Source organism: Sapajus apella, unplaced genomic scaffold (genome assembly GCF_009761245.1).
Source record: "Sapajus apella isolate SASKATOON/1434 unplaced genomic scaffold, GSC_monkey_1.0 scaffold98, whole genome shotgun sequence".
NCBI classification, from domain to species: domain Eukaryota; kingdom Metazoa; phylum Chordata; class Mammalia; order Primates; family Cebidae; genus Sapajus; species Sapajus apella.
In genome coordinates, this window is record NW_022437038.1 from 7,208,251 (window position 1) to 7,229,467 (window position 21,217).

At 43.8% G+C, this 21,217-nt stretch overlaps 1 protein-coding gene across 5 annotated transcripts in view; it reads right to left on the reverse strand.

Annotated features, from left to right (window-relative positions):
* Positions 1-746: 746 nt before the first annotated feature.
* The window catches only part of BTK (Bruton tyrosine kinase), a 38,812-nt gene continuing 18,341 nt past the window's right edge, over positions 747-21,217 (reverse strand). For all 5 annotated transcript variants that reach the window (XM_032257800.1, XM_032257804.1, XM_032257802.1 and 2 more), the window contains 14 exons: positions 14,414-14,542; positions 14,027-14,094; positions 12,521-12,708; positions 12,054-12,116; positions 11,131-11,185; positions 10,457-10,536; positions 10,152-10,279; positions 9,354-9,428; positions 8,309-8,480; positions 7,576-7,792; positions 6,135-6,199; positions 5,224-5,342; positions 4,249-4,406; positions 747-1,251 (listed from right to left, as the gene is read on the reverse strand). In XM_032257800.1, the coding sequence (XP_032113691.1) occupies positions 1,180-1,251; positions 4,249-4,406; positions 5,224-5,342; positions 6,135-6,199; positions 7,576-7,792; positions 8,309-8,480; positions 9,354-9,428; positions 10,152-10,279; positions 10,457-10,536; positions 11,131-11,185; positions 12,054-12,116; positions 12,521-12,708; positions 14,027-14,094; positions 14,414-14,542 (1,589 nt within the window). In that variant the 3' untranslated portion in view covers positions 747-1,179. The remainder of the gene's footprint in view (positions 1,252-4,248; positions 4,407-5,223; positions 5,343-6,134; positions 6,200-7,575; positions 7,793-8,308; positions 8,481-9,353; positions 9,429-10,151; positions 10,280-10,456; positions 10,537-11,130; positions 11,186-12,053; positions 12,117-12,520; positions 12,709-14,026; positions 14,095-14,413; positions 14,543-21,217) is intronic.

A 21,217-nucleotide genomic window follows, 5' to 3' on the forward strand; every position in this document is an offset into this window, starting at 1 on the left:
GGTCCATTCCGGGCTGGCCCAACAGCTCCGCCCCTTTCCACTTCCAAATTGGCCCGCGTTTTCTGAGCTACCCGGGTTGTGCGCTGACCGGACAGCTGGGCCGGTTAGTTAGTTATCCTGGTCCCCGGCTTTCGTGGGGTTTTGTTTGTTGTTTTGTTTTGTTTTGTTTTTTTAGATGGAGTTTCGCTCTTGTTTGCCAAGGCCGGAGTGCAATGGTGTGATCAGCTCACTGCAACCTCCGCCTCCTGGGTTCAAGCGATTCTCCTGCCTCAGCCTCCCGAGTAGCTGTGATTACAGGCATGTGCCACCACGCCCAGCTAATTTTTGTAATTTTCTTAGAGACAGGGTTTCACCATGTTGATCAGGCTGGTCTCGAACTCCCGACCTTAGGTGATCTGCCCGCCTCAGCCTCCCAAAGTGCTGGGATTACAGGCGTGAGCCACCGCGGCCGGCCTGCTTTCGTTTTTTGATGGAGTTTTCCTCTCCCGACACAGGGAAATGAACCTCTGGCAGAGTTTGTGCCCAACTTTCAGATTCTAATAACATGGTATGCTTGCTGTGAGGAGGACTGTTTTGGCTTAATGCATCTCTGATTCAGAGGCATGAATTAACAGGTGGGCTTAAACGCGGAAGATCCTGTCTTCTCAGTTTAGGAATTTGCCAAACTAATGCCACACAGCAGCTTTCTGGAATACTGAGATAGGGTGCTTCAAAGGGGCTCTATTATTAATACAGCTACCAAAGACTTTCAAGCTTTCTAGTAATTTTATTTTATCAAAACACCCTCCCATCCCATTTTTATGACACCATTTCATGCTTGCCAAATTCTGCCCTCCCCCACACACACCCCCAAGCTCTACCAAATGCCTACTCAAAGAGCTGTTGCACCCCTTCGTGCGACTATTTACATCCTCCCTCCTAAAAAATGTTTTCATCCCAAATTCAGTCTGTCTTAATTCTCTCGGGAAATTTCAGGCACAATAATTTCTTGGCCTTTGCTCAGAAGCCACTATCCCAGGGAATCAAAGAAGAGAGGCATTCCCAGATGTAGAGAGGGGTCTTTGTGTATTCAGTGGGAGCACAAAGGCTCCAGGGCTCCTAAGCCTGGGATTTCCTCTGAAAAAGTGGAACTGGGGCTTGTGGAGAAGTGAAGTAGAACCAAGAAGCTTATTGGCAAGCTCAGGATTCTTCATCCATGACATCTAGAATATTGCTCAGAAGAATTTTGAAAGTGGGACGTTCATCTGCTTTCTAAAACCAAAGAAAAAGTAGTGTTAGAGTGGCTAGAATCCACAATTCAAGTGAAATGCAATGAGTAAACAGCAAATGCTTATTAAATATATGCTCTATGCCCAGTAGCATTCCCTGTCAATTACAAAAGGAAAGAAAAAAAAAAAAAAAACCAGAAAGATAAGAAATAGCAGCTCTCCATAAAGTCTTTGTACACTTTTTGTCTTTAGTAACTCAGGTTATTAGTGTGATAAGAACAATTTGCAAATTAAACTGATAATCACATTGATCAAAACTGAGGGCAAGTTCATTATGTAACTGTACACAACAGATTCTTATTTTGGATCCTTAAGTGAAAAATTGCTACTAAACGAGTTCAACTGGTTGGCAGAACAGAAATCCCATGTGATAATTTTTAGTGACTAATATTTCAAAACCACAGGCCATATCACTGAGCAGGGATTCTGAGTACCTGGGACCTTTTCTTACCACCGTCTGGCCTCCAGACTAAAGTTGTTTTTTTTTTTTTTTTTTTTTGAGATGGAGACTCACTCCGTTGCCCAGCCTGGAGTGCAGTGGCACAAGCTCAGCCCACTGCAACATTCACCTGCTGGGTTCAAGTGTTTCTCCTGCCTCAGCCTCCCGAGTATCTGGGATTACCGGTGCATGCCACCACGCCCAGTTAATTTTTGTATTTCTAGTACAGACAGGGTTTTGCTATGTTGGCCAGACTGTTCTCGAAGTCCTGACCTCAGGTTATCCACCTGCCTCGGCCTCCCAGAGTGCTGGGATTACAGGCATGAGCCACCATGCCTGGCCTAAGAACAAGGGTTTTTTTTTTTTTTTAAAGATGGGGTTTCACCGTGATGGCCAGGCTGGTCTTGAACTCCTGACCTCAGGTGATCCACCCACTTTGGCCTCCCAAAGTGCTAGGATTACAGACGTGAGCCACCGTGCCCGGCCAAGAATAAGGGTGTTTTTGATGGCCATGGCCTATAAGCCCCTGAGGTATTTAGTATTTAGTGATTCAGGGAACATTCATGCCAAAATGGTCTCAATCTTTCAGAATCAAAGGTCATCAATTTCTTCATTCTTTGACTCAGTGATTTTTTTTGTTTTTGAGTTCGTTTTTTTTTTTTTTTGCAATGTAGTCTTGCTCTCTGTTGCCCAGGCTGGAGTACGATGGCACGATCTCGGTTCACTGCAACCTCTGCCTCCCGGGTTCAAGTGATTCTCCTGCCTCAGCCTCCCGAGTAGGTGGGATTACATGCACCTGCCACCATGCTTGGCTAATTTTTGCATTTTTTAGTAGAGATGGGGTTTCACCATGATGGTCAGGCTGGTCTCGAACTCCTAACCTCTTTTTTTTTTTGAGACAGATTGCTCAGTTGCCAGGCTGGAGTGCAGTGGTGTGATCTCGGCTCATGGTGACCTCTGCCTCCTGGGTTCAAGCGATTCTCCTGCCTCAGCTTGCTGAGTAGCTGGGACTACAGGTGTGTGCCACTACACCCAGCAAACTTTTCTATTTTTAGTAGAGACAGGATTTCACCATGTTGGCCAGGCAGGTGGGAGACTCAGTGATTCTTAAACATAGCTGAGTATCAGAATTTCCTGGGAAGTTTAAAAAGAGAGTTCTGGGTTCCACTTCAGGCATACCTAATCGGAATTTCTGGGGAAGAGGCCCAGTAATCTGCATTTTTCAGAGCTCCTTCTGGTTTCTAATATACATCCAATTTTGACCGCTCCTTTAAACAGACTGTGGAGAAAGTACCTGTCTGAAATCATTTTTAATTAGCAGAGTAAGAAGGTCCTGGTTGGGAGGGACCATAGCCAATCATCCTTAATCCTGTATTACACAGGAGAAAGAAGGAGTCCTCCCTTTCTGCATACTTTCTCTGTGATCTGTCATTTGTTTAAGGGAAAGGAGCCATGCTCAAATCCAGATACCCACTTTTCACCTCACCAAGAGGGCTTCAGATTCACATATGCACTTGTTGGACACTCTTAAGAGTTGAGCATTTATTTCCTACTAGAAATTTAGGTTGCCGAGGATCTACTGAAAAGTACGGAAGGCGTTTTGGGAAGAACTCGAGGTGAGAGCAGCAAAGCAGTGTAATAGTAGTAGGACTGATTCCTTATTTCCAAAATACTACACCTACCCACATAGCCCACAATGCACTATATTAAAAAGCGAAAACAAAACAAAGCAAGCAAAACAAAACAAAACAAAAAAAAAAACCACTAGCTATTTTAGTTCGCTTTCAAGCATTAGGGTTTAAATATAAGTCTCATCTTTCAAGCATTAGGGTTTAAACATAAGTCTCATTTAGGACCTCAGCCAGAAATGGTTGGCAGCTAGTAAAGCAGAAGAAAGGGCCAATGATGTCCAAAGGAATGAACAAACTTTCATGACTTTTCTTTTGTAATGCTCATTCACTTGTTTGAGTGCCTCTGGCCGCCTGATTATGCTAGATGACATGGCCCCACAGCAACCCCCTCCCTAGAGCTGAGTTGGCATTGGAATGTACTAATGACATGACAGTGAGAATTGGAATGGGCCAGGGAAAGCCTCTGGCCATAGGATGATTGAGGTGCAGGCCTAGGTCAGAGAATGTGTGCAAGGCCAAGTGTGATGGTTCACACCTCTAATTCCAGCACTTTGGGAGGCCGAGGCAGGTGGATCACTTGAGGTCAGGAGTTCGAGACCAGCCTGGCCAACATGGCAAAAATGCTGTCTCTACTAAAAATGCAAAAATTAACTGGGTGTGGTGGTGCATGCCTGTAATCCCAGCTACTCAGGAGGCTGAGACATGAGAATTGCTTGAGGCAAAGGTTGTAGTGAGTGAGCCGAGATCACTCGACTGTACTCCAACCTGGGTGAAACAGGGAGACCTTGTCTCAAAAAAAAAGAAAAAAAAAAAAAGAGTATGTGCAGCTATCAGTCTATGGATGAATGGCCAGCTAAATGGGCAAGTAGAGTCAAGGAAATAATTTAAGAGGTCATAATAAAACACTTACCTCATGCCAACAACTGTACATGATGGTATATACCTTCTCTGAAGCCAGATGAGGCCTGTAGAGACGTAGGCCTTGAGCAATGTGTTCAGCAGTCTCACTGTTAGTAAATCTCTCATATGGCATTTTCCCCAGGGAGTAAATTTCCCACATCAAAACCCCTAGAAGATGAAACACAGTATTAAATTGGTTTGCAGTCTTTTTGGATAGCAGGGGTCCTAGCCTTCCTAGATCAACCTCAAAGATTAGAATCAGTTGGTTCCCCTCTCTGTGTTTGTTACATTTTGCCCAAACTTCTGCTATAGCACTGACCACACTAGATGACTATTAACTCCTCTAGAAGAGAGACCGCATCTTATTTGTCTTTGTAGTTATAGGGTCTGGCAGAGTGCCTGGTACATAATCAGTATTCAGAAGCTGTCAAAAACTGAATGAATTGTTTTCCTTAACATATTTTAAGTTCTAAAAAGGCAGAGATCATGTCCAGTTTAGTTTTTTTTTTTTTTTTTTTTTTTGAGACAGAGTCTTGCTCTGTTGCCAGGCTGGAGTGCAGTGGTACAGTCTCGGTTCACTGCAACCTCCGCCTCCTGGGTTCAAGTGATTCTTCCACCTCAGCCTCCTGAGTAGCTGGGACCACAGGCACGTGCCACCATGCCCGGCTAATTTTTGTATTTTTAGTAGAGACGAGATTTCACCACGTTGGCCAGGATGGTCTTGATCTCTTGACCTCATGATCCACCCACCTCAGCCTCCCAAAGTGCTGGGATTACAGGCGTGAGCCACCGCGCCCAGCCTCCAGTTTAGTTTTTATCCTCAGAAACCCCTGTAGTGCCTGACACACTGTAAGCACTCCCCAAGCACTCTTGCTGGATGAAGGAAAGCAAGAACAATCTCTCTGTGCAGGTTGCAAACTATGGATTTTCCCATTGCATTTCTTTTCCTTTGAGTTGTATAATCTGTGTAATCTTATCCACTTACCAAAAGCCCAAATGTCAGATTTGCTGCTGAACTTGCTATACATCAGGACTTCCGGTGGGGACCACCGGACTGGAAATTTGGAGCCTACTGAGCTTGTGTATTCATCATCCAGGACATACCTGCAAGAGATTCAGTACTTGTTGTCATTAGGATTTGGAGACCTGGTGCCGGGCGCGGTGGCTCACGCCTGTAATCCTAACACTTTGGGAGGCTAAGGTGGGTGGATCACCTGAGGTCAGGAGTTCAAGACCAGCCCGGCCATCATGGTGAAACCCCATCTTAAAAAAAAAAAAAAAGGATTTGGAGAGCTTGTTATTTGCGTACATTTTCTTAGCATGGTCACAAGAGTGTCACAAACACACAGTTAGGGGCTTTCTTAAAAGTCTCTCCTGCTCAACTAGTATCTTCTACAAATGTTACTTTTAACAAATTTTCTGTTGTTGTATCTGATTGGGCTTTCCTAATTGACAATATGGTTACAAGAAGAATGAAATGAAATAAGATCTAGTAAGCACTCCCTTCCTCTTCTCTATCCACCTTTCTTTTCTCTGCTCTTCTCTTTCCCTTCCTTTTATCTGCAGTTGTCACTGGGAATTAGACTGATTAAGAAAGAAGGTGGAATGGAATAAAGTCATCAGGATTAATAGATCAAGATAAGGTATTGGGGAAATAGCTAAAAAACAGAGGAGGTAGAGATAAAGGGAGAAAGGGGAGGAAAGGAATATGACAATAAAACAAAAGGATGAAAGGTGGCTTAAGTAACTTAGAGGAAGAAAAATAATAGAAAGATAGGCAGAAAACACTAGAATGATAAAAAAAGAAAAGGAGAAGATTAAAACTATAACACCTACCCATGTTTCATATTGTGCTATTTTTACTTCTGAAGGGAAAGAAGAAAAAGGCACACTCACCTGGACAGGCCGAAATCAGATACTTTAACAACTCCTCGATCGTTTACCAAACAGTTTCGAGCTGCCTGTAGTGCAAACAGATACCAGTGAGACTCCATCCCCAGCACAGAGGTTAAAAGCACAAAGCTTCTGCTGACCAGTAGAATGAAGCCAGGGAAGCCCCATCTCCTTGAACTACAGACACCTTCCCACCTAATAGGAATCTGTTGATGCCACCAAGAAATTTTGATTCATTTCCACCGTGTGGAAAGCAACCTGCTGTGTAGTCCTAGGTAAAGCACTGAGGACAGACAGAATGATCGCATTCTCATGAGCAATTCCACACTATCCCATTCCCTCGCCGATATGCTGAAATAAGGGAGAGGCTGGCTGCAGTGGCTCATGTCTGTAAGTAATCCCAACACTGTGGGAGGCCGAGGCAGATGGATCACCTGAGGTCAGGAGTTCAAGACCAGCCTGGCCAACATGGTGAATCTCCATCTTTACTAAAAATACAAAAATTATCTGGATGTGGTGGCAGGTGCATGTGATCTCAACTACTTGGGAGGCTGAGACAGGAGGATTGCTTGAACCCAGGAGGCAGGGGTTGTAGTGAGCCGAGATGGTGCCATTGCACTCTAGCCTGGGCGACAGAGCGAGACTCTGTCTAAAAAAAAAAAAAAAAAAAAAAAAAAAAAAAAAAAAAAAAAGAAGGGAGAATGAGAGGTAAGTTTGTTTTGCTTTCTGCTTTTCTTCCTGTGAGACTAGAGCAATTTGAGCCTTGGCCTGACTGAAAGAAACAAGGGCACAAACTCTGATGCTTACAGAGGCCGGGCAAGCTAAGTAAGAGTGAAGTGAAGTGGATGGAAATTGCAGGAAATGGAGAGCAGCACACTGGTCTAAAGGAAAGCAGGTGGCTCATGAGAATATGTACCTGGCTTTTCCAGATGGTCTAGATTTTCAAGAGAAGCTGGAAATTCCAGGGTTTTTTTTTTTAAAGCAAAATGTTTCTTTTTAAGGGTTTGCTAATTATTATGTAACATTTAAAACAAAACGAAACAAAAACACATGTGGGCCAAATGCATCCACAGGACCCAGTTTGTGACTGCGGAATAACCAAATGATGGCCCCATGCCAGGAGCAGTCCCAGTGGGAAACACAGTCCCTTCTGTTCCAAATCCAGAATAACCACAGAAAGACCCCACCATTTTCTTGTGGGTAGCAGGGGGTTGGGGGTGAGTGACTGCTCTAATTCCCACCATGGCAGGCTTCGTGGAGTTGAGGCTGGAGATACTTGATGGGCTCAGCACTGGAACAGAGGCACACCTAGCTTCTAGTGTTTTCTAGATAAAACTGAAATGATGGCACCAGCAGCCCCCCCTCAACCATGTATGATATATCTTCCATTTCTACTTCCACCCCACCAGCCCTTGGTCCCAGGCCAATCCTTCTAAGATCCCACCAGGTCTCGATGAAGGAATTGCTTTGACTCCAGGTATTCCATGGCTTCACAGACATCCTTGCACATCTCCAGCAGCTGCTGAGTCTGGAAGCGGTGGCGCATCTCCCTCAGGTAGTTCAGGAGGCAGCCATTGGCCATGTACTCAGTGATGATGAAGATGGGGCGCTGCTTGGTGCAGACGCCATACAACTGCACCAGCTTCTCATGGGAAAGATTCCTACAGGAAGGGCAAGCAATTAGTCTTCCCCTTTTGGCTCTGCATACTAGTCATAAAGGGGCTGAGGAGGAAAGGGGTTGACCCAGGAGTAGAGCATCAGATAAGGAGTCATACCAGCAAATTTATTTTCCTCCTTCCCACCCTAAATCCCAAAAGTGCTTAATATGTGGAAGTGAACAGGGATTTGGAGCCCATCAGTGGAAAAGGAAACAAGTCCAGGAATGAAATAATGCTAAGGCTAAATTAGAATCTTTCTCTTGAAAATTTAATTTTCTACATCTACCCCCAAATGCTACTGAGATGGTACACACCCATGATCATCACTATTCTCAATCAATATCTAAGGCAGAGAAATGATTATCTTAGCAATTAGGACTCCTACCAATTAAAGGTTAACTTCAGTCCCTCATCCCAAACCTCTCTCACTGTAAGTCACCTTTAAACCACAGTGGGTTGTCGTGGGAATTCCTAGACTCCAGCAAATAGATTGAGAGTTGAGTTTGGGCTATAACTCACATCATGACTTTGGCTTCTTCAATGAATTCATCTTCAGACATGGAGCCTTCTTTGATCATCTTGATGGCCACGTCATACTGGCCTCTCCATTTCCCATACTTCACTACCCCAAATTGTCCGGCCCCCAACTCCTTCAAGAAGGTCAGGTCCTTTGGATCAATTTCCCATGATCCTAAGAACAAAGTCTTGGTGTGATTCTTTGGGGTCATGAATGTATAATTCTTACAACAGATAAGAATACCTACTGGGGTAGAAATAGGGAAAGTAGTAAAAGAGAAATTTTTAGAAGTACTAATCCATCTTTGCTTAAGTCAATCTCAAAGACAGGGGATTAACTGGTTAGAGGAATCTGGGAATTTTAGGTTCAAGGTGGCCATAAGGCAAGAAGATAGACTAAGCAACTTCCTAAAACTCCCTTTATGATTATGTTAGTGATGGTAGTTAATGAACTCAGGGATGGTGCTGAAAATTTTCCCACAATCAAAAATAAAAGGCAGGCCGGGTGGGGTGGCTCACACCTGTAATGCCAGCACTTTGGGAGGCTCAGGTCAGCGGATCACGAGGTCAGGAGTTTGAGACCAGCCTGACCAACATGTCGAAACCCCATCTCTACTGAAAATACAAAAGGTAGCTGGGCATGGTGGTGGGCGCCTGTAATCCCAGCTACTCAGGAGGCTGAGGCAGGAGAATCGCTTGAACCCCAGAGGCAGAGGTTGCATTGAGCTGAGATTGTGCCATTGCACTCCAGCCTAGGCGACAGAGTGAAAACTCCATCTCAATAAACAAACAAACAAACAAACGAATAAATAAAAGACAAAAAGACCCACGACGTCAAAGCCATTTATGAATCAATGTTTTTGCAGTCCCAGTAGTAGCCACTAGAGGAAGAAAATCACTGAATAACTTTGGCTTGGGTCTGTCTTGACCGTTCTCCAGGCAGCTATTGCAGAACAGTGTAACTCAAGGATACTCCCTAAGGCAAGGCCTGCAAAGGTAGTTTTGGCAACTGGCCAGTCCACCCTACTCCAGAGAAATAAGCAGTTACCGTATCCCAGGCCTGCAGTGGAAGGTGCATTCTTGTTTTGTTGAGACACTGGATATTTGAGCCTGGATATGAGTCCTGAAACATAGAGAGAGGTCATGGTGTTGGTGTGGTGTACGAGTAGGATGCCTCACAATCCTCACTTAAAGCCTCACACTTCCCGTGTGTGTCTTTCTAGTACATTTTGAATCCCAGAAGACCTCCATGAACTCACATATTTCCAGAGGTTTCTCCTCTCACAAGGGACTTTTCAGGGACAAAAAAGAGAAAATACTAATTTAAATATACCTCCTAACTGAATATATTTCTACCTCCCAGCACAAGCTTAGCTCACATCCTACCTTCTTGATGAAGCTTATCCCCCATATCCATGCCCTCACTGATCCCTCAATTTTTAGAATTTTACAGTGCTTAGAAACTTTCTTCTGATGTTGTCTAACCTGTATGTTCTTTGAAGACAAGGACCTTGACTCAGAATGTTCTTGCGTTCTCCTCTAGAACTGAGGAAATCGCTGAGTACACAGTAGGAACTTGATGAATACTTGCTGATGAATCAGTCACCAGCCTCTTTTGTGTCTTCTCTTAACACTGAGCATTAATCACCAAATAAAAAGTCAGTCCCTACTGGGTGTAGGTCTGCCTCTGACCACCCCTTTACCAGCTTCTACCCAGTATCACAGGGATTTCCTTTCACAGCGAATTCACACTGTCCTGTGAGGTGGATTCTTCCTCTTATCACCTTGTCCTACATTGCTTTTCCTGGTTTCTGTAATCCCCTTCTCAGTTGCCCCTGGTACTCACCTGCAGAGTTGTGCTGATGGTAGTTAATGAGCTCAGGGATGGTGCTGAAAAGGTGCTTCTCAGCCAGGTAATACTGGCTCTGAGGTGTGGAACACACAACATAATGACGTATCACCCCTTGAGAGTCCCTGAAGAAGTGAATGCTTAGTCAGTAACTTGTGCACAAAGGTCAGCAGAACTCAAGAAGTGAAGTGAGATGAGTTTTGAGTTTCAGAGACACAGGAAGTGGGACGGGCACACCATCAAGGAACTATTGGGAAAGTACCCTGTTTTTTTCCTCAGGGCCTTAGAATAGTAGCACTCACCCTGTGGATTTAGCAAACACAGACACTGTGTATTTGCCAGCTTTGCTGGAGTCTCTGACAATGAAACCTCCTTCTTTCCCCTGAAACAACGAAAAAGAAATTGTCTGTAGGAGGAAGTGGTGCTTACACCTGCATCCCACCTGCCCAAACTTGAGAAAGAAAATAGAACCACCCCTAATTTTACTGTCAAGTTCCACACTTGAGCTACAGCCTCATTGCTTTTAATATTAAAAGATGCAGGCCGTGCTTGGTGGCTCATGCCTGTAATCCCAGCACTTTGGGAGGCCAAGGCGGGTGGATTACCTGAGGTCAGGAGTTCGAGACCAGCCTGGCCAACATGATGAAACCCCGTCTCTACTGAAAATACAAAAATTAGCCAGGTGTGCTGTCACGCGCCTGTAATCCCAGCTACTCAAGAGACTGAGGCAGGAGAATTGCTTGAACCCAGGAGGCGGAGGTTACAGTGAGCCCATATTGCACCACTGCACTCCAGCCTGGGTGGCAGAGCAAACCTGCTTCTCAAAAAAAAAAAAAAAAAAAAAGTAATTGGGACCCCAGATGATGGCAGCTTTGACACTGCCTTGCCCAAAGGTGGTGGGCAGAACAGGCCCTCAGTTCAAGATCCTCACTTATTATGCAAGGAGAATGCTGTGTGCTAGTTGTTCCACACTTACCTCTTGCTTCAGCAGTTGCTCAGCCTGACTCCGAGTCATGTGTTTGGAATACCACCTGTGAAGGAAGTGTGCTGCTTGAGTGGCTCCTGGGCCAGATCATAAGCAGATTGGAGGTTAGAGCACCCTCCGGGGCTTTTCCATGCCAGTGATTCAACCAATTCACTCAAACCCTATTTACTAAGTATTTGTCATGTGCATAGCACACTGTATTCCTTTCCCAAACCCAGGCTGGCATTGACGATTCATGGAAATGGAGAGTAGTGGGCAAAGGCAGACAGCAGGGAGTTGCAGGGAAGAGATCAGGGACTGGGGCACTTGAGAACAATCCACTTCCATGATTAGGGAGGAGAGAACGATAGTAGCAGTTTGACATTTTAATTCTTTCTTTCTTTCTTTTTTTTTTTTTTTTATAGAGATGGGGTTTCACCATGTTGGCCAGGATGGTCTCGATCTCCTGACCTTGTGATCGCCCGCCTCAGCCTCCCAAAATGGTGGGATTACAGGTGTGAGCCACCACACCCGGCTGACATTTTAATTCTTTCAATGTTTCCCATTAGGTCCTCAACTCCTTGTTCTTTGAGTGTGATTCTTCCAGATTTGAGGGTATGGTAACCTCTCCAGCTTTCATAAGTGGAAGGTGTTTGGGGGGTAAAGGTAAGACAGACACACTAATTTGAGGTGGTGGCATCATTTGATTCAGATGACACTCATTTTTATATACATCTTGAAATAAAAAATACGTTGAAAGTATAAAAAAGTGTATATATATATATACATTTGTGTATGTATACATTATGTATACATATATATACACCAGTGTATGTATACATATGTGTGTGTATATATATATATATATATATACTTGTGTCTGTATATTATATATAGAGAGAGGGAAGATCGTGGACTGACATAAACATACTTACTCATACATTTCTATGGAGTCTTCTGCTTCAGTGACATAGTTACTAGGGATGTAGCCTTCCTGCCTGTGAAGGAGACAATGTGGCAGATCATCCAGCACCTCCCCATCCTCCAGAAGACAGATTCATACGTCCAAATCCCTGAGCTCAGAATCGATCTCAAATGGAAGTATACTGTATCATGCACTTCCCTCAGTGATGACCACATCTCTGATGCATGGTTTGGCCAGTGAGGTGCGCAGCTTCTGCACGTTTGGCATTGGTTACATGTGCACAACAGAGGTTCAGAGAGGTGGCAGAGGCCATGTGTAGAGAGTTGCACACTGGGAAGTACTTGGAGAGCATGTTCAGTTTGGTGTGGGAAGAACAGTCTCTGATGAGGATACTGATCAAGGGAATTATGCTGCAGCACTTTGCACATGTATGGAGTGGGCGGGCACTGGGCTCAGGAAGGGCTGGTGTGGACTCACCCATTTTTATCTCGTGCACGCCACCATGGTAAGTTGCTTTCCTCCAAGATAAAATATTCATCACCCTTCCGCAGCTGTAGGTCATTTGCATTCATTGGCATGTAATCATAAAGGGCCACAACCTTTTTCAGCTCACTTGTGGAGACTGGTGCTGCCGCTGGCTCAGGCGGTAGTGGCTTTTTCAAGATCTGTGTAGTTAGGAGAAAAGGTAGGAGGCTTTGTCTAGACAGCAAGCACTCTCCTCTTATCTCTTAACTCTCTGGCTTACTCAAGACACCCAAATCAGGCATAATAAAATGTTACTTAGCAGTCATTCAACAATCATTTTGAAGCACCAGTGCAGAAGTTCTCAACCTTGCATGCCTATAAAGACCATCTATGGAGCGTTTAACAAATCCAATGTGCTTTGGGAGGCCAAGGCGGTAGATCACTTGAGGCCAGAAGTTCAAGACTAGCCTGGCCAACATAAGGAAAGCCCATCTCTACTAAAAATACAAAAATTAGCCGGGCATGGTGGTGCGTGCCTGTAGTACCAGCTACTCAGGAGGCTGAGGCAGGAGAATCCCTTCAGGCTGGGGTGCAATGGTGCGATCTAGGCTCACGGCAACCTCCACCTCCTGGGTTCAAGCAATTCTCCTGCCTCAGCCTCCCGAGTAGCTGGGACTACAGGTGCATGCCACCATGCCCAGCTAATTTTTGTAATTTTAGTAGAGACGGGGTTTCACCATGTTGGACAGGATGGTCTCGATCTCCTGACCTCGTGATCAACCCTCCTTGGCCTCCCAAAGTGCTGGGATTATAGGTGTGAGCCACAGCACATGGCCAACATTAGTACTTTTAAAGCTCACCACACAAAAAACATTTATAGCTAAGGTCAGGAAACCAGCTTGGCACCAAACTTGTATATGAATCTACTAAGTACCTCAGAAACATGGTTTCCTTCTTTGTAAAATGAACATAATAATACCTGCTCTATTTATTTGCAATATGTGAGAAAGGGCTTTCTAGACCTTAAGAAGGAGCCAAAAAATCAAGTTTTAAAGTGGTAGTGTTAGGTAGTGTTAGTGCTAAGTGTTGAGTGTATTGGTATTCAGTGTTAAATTCTTCTGACTTTACTGTATGTTTAAAAATACTTTCCGGCTGGGCATGGTGGCTCACGCCTGTAATCCAAGCACTTTGTAGGCCAAGGCAGGTGGATCACCTGAGGTCGGGAGTTCAAGACCAGCCTGACCAACATGGTGAAACCCAGTCTTAAAAAAAAAAATGAAAGAAAATACTTTCCATTAAAAAATTAGGCTTTGTTCTAAACAGGTGATTGGATTACATGGTTTCCATGTTTCCTTCATTGAGGAGGAAATCCTAATTAGAAGAACAAATACCCCATTTTAGCAAGAATACCAATTAATACTGCCAAGTCCCAGGGTAATTCTAAGACTCTGGTGTGTTCTCAGAGTTTGACTGTAAATTTCCATTTTAGCAGTGGTAGCACCCAGTTTCCCTGTATACCTGGTCCTCCTCAGGTGTCGGGGGAAGAGGCTTTTTTGTCTTCCGGTGAGAACTCCCAGGTTTTAAGCCTGCAAAACAAGAAGCCAATGATGATATGAAATGCACTTTAGGAAAGGGCCCACGGACTGGTTTGGTCAGGGACTTTGCTGTCCATATTGAGTGCCTTTAGGGAAGTTAGAAAAAGTAGCTATGCATGCCAGGTCACATAGCTGGAGGAGCAGATTACTAGCTGGATTTCAGCCCCCACGTGCCCCCTGCCCACCCTGGACCCTTTGTTTAGAACCCGAAATGTACGACCTTATGCTATGTCCCTGGGCTTGATAGACCCTTGGGAAAGTAATGGAAACAGTCAAAGGAGGAAGAAATTATATTGATCAGATCTCTTACTTCCATTCCTGTTCTCCAAAATTTGGCAGCCCATAGCATTTTTGGCTGTCTGAGAGCAGCAGAGATACTGTCCATCGATCCAGAAGCAAGGGTGGTATTTCTGAACAAGATCACTGTTGTACCGGATTACTGCAGCAGGAGAGAAGAGAGAGATCACGTCTGACATGGAAGAGAAGCCACCATTTGCATGTTTTCCTCTTTGAGCTTAGTGGTGAACTTCAAATAACCGCTCCCTCCTTGGCCACCCTGAAGGAGGGCAGATCACAGGACCTGTTGGTTCACATGACTGGCCTGCCTGACTGTGGCCTGGCCCCGGACACTTCCTGTGCAGTTTTCTTCAGTGATCTGTTATGAGGAGTATCTCCCAATCAGTGAGATAAGAATATCTGATGGCTTGAGAGCCCAATAACAGAAATATGTTATCTATGTTTTCCCAGTAGCCATTACAATCTTCCTGTAAGGCAGGTGTTCATCATGGTGTTTGTTTTCCAGATAAGGGAAACAATGTGCCCAAGCCAAACTCCCCAGCTTTTAATACCAATTTCTCAGTTCCTCAAATGATCTTTTAGGGATAATTAACCTTACTGAGAACTTCTGGATGAGGCTTTCTGTATAGAACAGTCAACAGAGCTGATCTCAAGGGCAAATGAAGGTCACTTTGCCTCTAGAATCAACATGATTTGAATCTTCCTAGGGCCACTGAGGAGGACTGAGCTCATTGCCAGTGATAACACAGCAGCTCCCTTTCCCTCACAGAGTTGAGAGGCCCAAAAGATGTCCCAGAACAAAAGTATTTTGCAAAGAATAAAGTGGATGCAGAGAGGAGGAATTAGTATTGCTGTTTATAATACTATGGCATATCAAGAACCTTAACATGAAACCAATTAGAAAACTTATCAGTGTTCATGATGTCAGATAACTGAGAGAAGCAAAGACAATTGAAATAACTGGCATCACCTTTTTTAAAAAAGACAAAAACAAACCAAAACCTTCCACTGTAGAAAACAACTCAAAAATGGCCAGGTACAGTGGCTCACGCCTGTAATCCCAGTGCTTTGAGAGGCCAAGGTGGGCGGATCACCTGAGGTCAGGAGTTTGAGACCAGCCTGTCCAATATGATGAGACCCTGTCTCTACTAAAAATGCAAAGATTAGCCGGTTTTGGTGGCATGAGCCTGTAATCCCAGTTACATGGGAGGCTGAAACAGAAGAATTGCTTGAACCTGGGAGGTTGAGGTTGCATTGAGCTGAGATAGTGCCATTGCGCTCCAGCCTGGGCAACAAGAGTGAAACTCCGTCTCAAAAAAAAAAAAAAGAAAGAAAGAAAACAACAATCCTTAAGGGCTTAGTAGTCACTCTTCACTCAAGGCTTTGCAAGGAAGCCTAAAAGCTACTAGTAGCTAGGTGCATTTTACAGGCAAATGAACAAAACTTCTATCTTTTTTTTTCCCCCATTTATTTTATTGCATTTTAGGTTTTGGGGTACATGTGAAGAACATGCAAGATTGTTGCATAGGTACACACGTGGCAGAGTGATTTGCTGCCTTCCTCCCCATCACCTACCTCTTTTTTTTAAGAGTCTTCTTGATGCTTTTGTTTTTTTGAGAGAGTCTCGCTCTTGTTGCCCAGGCTGGAGTGCAGTGGGACCATCTCGGCTCACTGCAACCCCCGCCTCCTGGCTTCAGGCAATTCTCCTGTCACAGCCTCCCAAGTAACTGAGATTGCAGGCATACGCCACCACACCCAGCTAATTTTGTATTTTTAGTAGGGGCAGGGTTTCTCCATGTTGGTCAGGCTGGTCTTGAACTCCCGACCTCAGGTGATCCGCCCGCCTTGGCCTCCCAAAGTGCTGGGATTACAGGCGTGAGCCACTGTGCCCAGCCCATCTTAATGCTTTTCTCCTCATAGATTTGAAAACTTCAAACCATTCTCCCCTGCCCACCCTCACTCTGACTTTTTCAGCACTGCTGTTCACCAATGTACCAAGGACAGAATGGTGGGAGCTGTTCAGATGGAGTGCAGGCTATAAGGGGCTGCATTGCCTATAGGGAATTTTAAAACAATAATAAAACCTGACCCAAAGTCTGTCTGCCTGTTGTTATTACTAAGCACTGGTAATTGTGAACAATGTCACTGATAATCCTCCCTGCCAGGATTGATTACTCCTACCACTTCCACCCTCTGGCCCCTCCCCCCACACCACTCCCTATCACCTAGGGATTTCAAGACCCTCAGGTTCTCTCTGTCTTCTGTAGGGCTCAGCACCAGTAGACACACCAAAGAATACCTAATCAACAACTAGCCACTCTAATAAACTAAGCTATGGTAATACGATAATGAGGAGGAATAAGGCTTCTTGCCTTCCCCACCCCATCACACTCATTAAGAAGACTCCCTACATTCTCAAATAATGTCTGCCTCTTAAGGCCCCTTGAAGATGACACCTCTTCTTTTGTTGGCTAATCCAAAGCTGGTATTTCCAGCTACTTAGGAGAGGATTGCAACAGCAAGGTGTCCAAGTGGGAGGGCTAGGGGAGACTGCTTGCTTCACCAATGCACATGGCCAGCCCTGTTGGGAAGCACTAATGGTTAGTACACATTCTCCAAGTGCTTGATGGGCTGGTCTCTTCTATCCTTATTTATCAGGTTAATGTTTAAAATATAGTTTTATGGCCGGGCGTGGTGGCTCATGCCTGTAATCCAAGCACTTTGGAGGCCAAGGCGGGTGGATCACCTGAGGTTGGGAGTTCAAGACAAGCCTGACCAACACGGTGAAACCCTGTCTAAAAAAAAATAATAATAAATATATATATATATATATATATATATATATTTAGACATACATGAATCATTCCTTTCCATACTCTTTGTTGGAGTTTTACCAATGCCATTCTTTCATTCAATTTGGTAAGGTCAGGCCATTTGCTTACTATTTAATTTGCAATTAGGATAGGTTATATTGAGCTTGACCAAACAAAGATTCAATAAGTGTAGGCAAATATTTGTGCTGCTGGAACATAGAAGGGCCCACTGCCATATTGAAGGAAATAGAAAGAGCAAGTCTGTGGCTAAGTCCTCAGGAATACAACCTTTGCATGGCAAGCACCATTAAGAAAATGCAGCAGCTGGATATGAGGTATCTGAGGCTGTGCTTTTAAAATTGTGGTATAGGCCAGATGCAATGGCTTACACCTGTAATCCTAGCACTTTGGGAGCCTGGGGCGGGCGGATCACTTGACTTTGGGAGTTTGAGACCAACCTGGCTAACAAGGTGAAATCTCGTCTCTTCCCAAAATACAAAAATTAGCCGGGCATGGTGTGCTTGCCTATAATCCCAACTATCGGGAGGCTGAGGCAGGAGAATCACTTGAGCCCAGGAGGCGGAGTTCACAGTGAGTCGAGATTGTACACTGCACTCCAGCATGGGCGATAGAGCAAGACTCTCTGTCTCTAAATAAATAAATAAAATTTAGGTATAATTTACATATAATAAAGTGCACAGATCTAATGTGTACAGCAAACCATATTTTTCCACACCCATTTAACCTCCTTGAGATCCAGCACCTCATGCCCCTTCAGTCAATACCCCTGCAAAGGTAACCAATATTCTCATGAGGCCCCCTTTTCATGTCAATGGTTTCTTATTGGTGCATTTTACCCAAGAGTGGGATAATAAAAACATAAAATTAAACAAACAAGGAAAAAAGCAAAAGAGAGGAATAACATCACTATTTTGTGGCTCCTAGGGTAACTCACTATTGACATTGCCAGCACCTGGGATTGTCCCGGGATTGTTAGGACTTGCACCTAAATCTCCCAGCAATTATGATATTTGTCAGAAGGCACCTACTTTTGGCTCCTGTTGTTAGCCCAGGAAGGTTCAACAAGACATAAACCCAGGAGGAACAATTGGAAAAAAAATGCCTTCGATGAAACATAAGGGAGGAGAAGGCAAAGATGTGCCTAGCCACACTCCCTGCTCACACTGATGACCCAGCTGAACTAGTGGTGTTTGTTTATTTGTTTTGGCTTTATTTTTAGCCTGTTGTAATTTTACTTAGCTAATGAACTTTAATAGCAGCACACAATCAAGATTATAAGGTTAACATCTGAGTTAAGAAACTAAGCTTGGCTGGGCTCACACCTGTAATCCCAGCACTTTGGGAGGCCCAGGTGGGTGGATCACCTGAGGTCAGGAGTTCAAGACCAGTCTGGCCAACATGATGACACCCTGTCTGTATAATGATACAAAAATTAGCCAGGCATGGTGGTGCATGCCTGTAGTCCCAGCTACTCGGGAGACCGAGAGAGGAGAATTACTTTGAACCTGGAAGGCGGAGGTTGCAGTGAGCCCAGATTGTGCCACTGCACTACAGTCTGGGTGACAGGGCAAGACTTCGTCTCAAAATAAATAAATAAATAAATAAATAAATAAATATTTGTTGGATTAAACTATGACTGGTTTTGAAATTAGTATGTGAAGCTGGGCGCGGTGGCTCATGCCTGTAATCCCTGCACTTTAGGAGGCTGAGGCATGTGGATCATGAGGTCAAGAGAAGGAGACAATCCTGGCCAACATGGAGAAACCCTGTGTCTACTAAAAATACAGAAATAAGCCAGACGTGGTGGCGCATGCCTGTAGTCCCAGATACTTGGGAGCCTGAGGCAGGAGAATCACTTGAACCTGGGAGGCGGAGGTTGCAGTGAGCTACTAAGATCATGCCACTGCACTCCAGCCTGGCAACAGAGTGAGACTGTCTCAAAAAAAAAGAAAGAAAGAAAAACAGAAAAAAATTAGTATATGAAATGTAAAGAAGTTACCAACTTGAGCATGCCACTTTATCCCTTATTTCTCCTTCAACTAGTCTGCCTCACATTTCCCCATTTCCAGACTAAAATCAAGTCATTTATCAATGTGGAGCCCAAGTTGGTGGTGGTTGTTTACCTCCCACGGATAAATCAGTTAATACAACTATTGATCTCTTTCTGTGTGCAAGGCACTGTATGAGGCATTGTGGAGAGAACTAACGAGCTACAAATATATATGTCCTGCAGACTTCCTATCTCAGTCTGCGAATATTTCTCTGGCTGGAAATAGTAAATTGGTTCAGGACATGGAGTCTGGAGCCTGACTGCCATTTACTAACTGAGTGCCTTTGGGCAAGTTACTTAACCTCTCTGTACCTCAGCTTTCTTATCTGTAAAATGAGGATGATAAGATAACTGCCACATATGGTTAATAGAAAGTTAGTATATGTAAAGAACTTAGAGAAGAGCCTGTATCACAATAAGCAGTATTAAAGAGTTTGCTCATTTTGTAGCCCCAGGGCTAAAGCAGACCCCTTATCTTAAAATATGCCAAGAACTGAACTGTGTGGTGCAGGATATCATCTATTTGTAATATTCAACATAGCTTTACTATAGAACATTTTGCAACCAACGATATGTGAAATTTCTGGACTTGGAAACCAAGCAGCACAAAACTATGTAATGAGCTTGGGCTTTGGAATCATACAGACACAGGGATGTGATAAGAAGCCAGGCTCCACTACTCACTACCTGTGTGCCCACGAGAAAGTTACATAACCTTTTTGAGCCTCAGTTTCCTCATCTGGGAACAGGGGAATAATACATACTTCTTAAGGTTATTGCAAGGATCAAATGAGTAATACATTTGAAGCACTTGGCACAGAGCATGCTACATAGTAAGTGCTCATTAAGTGTTAGTTATTTTTGTTGTTTTAGCCCAAGGTTGTTGTGAAAATTAAATGAGATAATATATATAAGGTATTTAGCTCAATGTCTGGCACATAGCAATAATTCAATAGATGATCCGTCTCCTCCTTCCTCCTGTTCCCTTTCAGTTTGAAAGACTTTGCTAATATAATTTTGACCAATCAAACATGCACTCAAGGGAGTGTACAAGGCTGGTATAGCTAGCCAGTGAGTATCAGAATCTAAATGTTTATTAACACAAAGGGCTGTCATGCAATAACCCAACCATGCCATTATCAGTCTGCCATCCTTCCTGTTTCTCTAGGCAGCCTTTCCTGATGTCAACTCAACCAGTTAATCTCTCAGACACTTGACATGTGGCTATATATACACGCAAATATGTGTGCATGCATCCTGTGCTGTAAGCATTTGCAGTCAAGTTTATCTGAACACACTATATGGTTGATGTGAAATGCTGAAACTTTGTTCAAGTTCAGCTCCTTACAAAGCAAGGAATACAAAATATTTCCTTGGGAAATAATTATCCACAACAAAGACATGTACAGCGCTTTCACGTATAGTGATTTACAGTTTTCCATGTGCTTTTACATATATTATTACTTCATTTGATCCTTACAACAACCCCAGAGGTAGGTATGGCACTCATTACCGTTACTCCCCTTTGAGAAGAAATTGAGCATCAAAGAAGCTTGTTGGCCTTCTTGCCAGAAATCACCCAGTTTGTAAGTGGTAGAAGAGGGGTTGAAACAAGGTTCTCTGACTCTGACTTCAAGCACTGTCATACATCATCTATTTATTTTTTGGAGCTAGGTATTTTATACTTAGGATTCTAAATATTGCATAGCCGCTGAATGCCACACCACCCTTGTATTCAGTGTAAAAAATTGGACTTTTTTTTTAATAAATAGAGAAATAGAGGTGCCTATAATTACAAAATTGCACTAGAGAGACAGTAGTAGAACTGAGTCGAAACTCTTAGTCTAACATATTATCTTTTATTCATATGATGGATTACTAAGTTCATTTGTATTACTAATATTATAACAAAATACACACTTCCTTCCTGTTT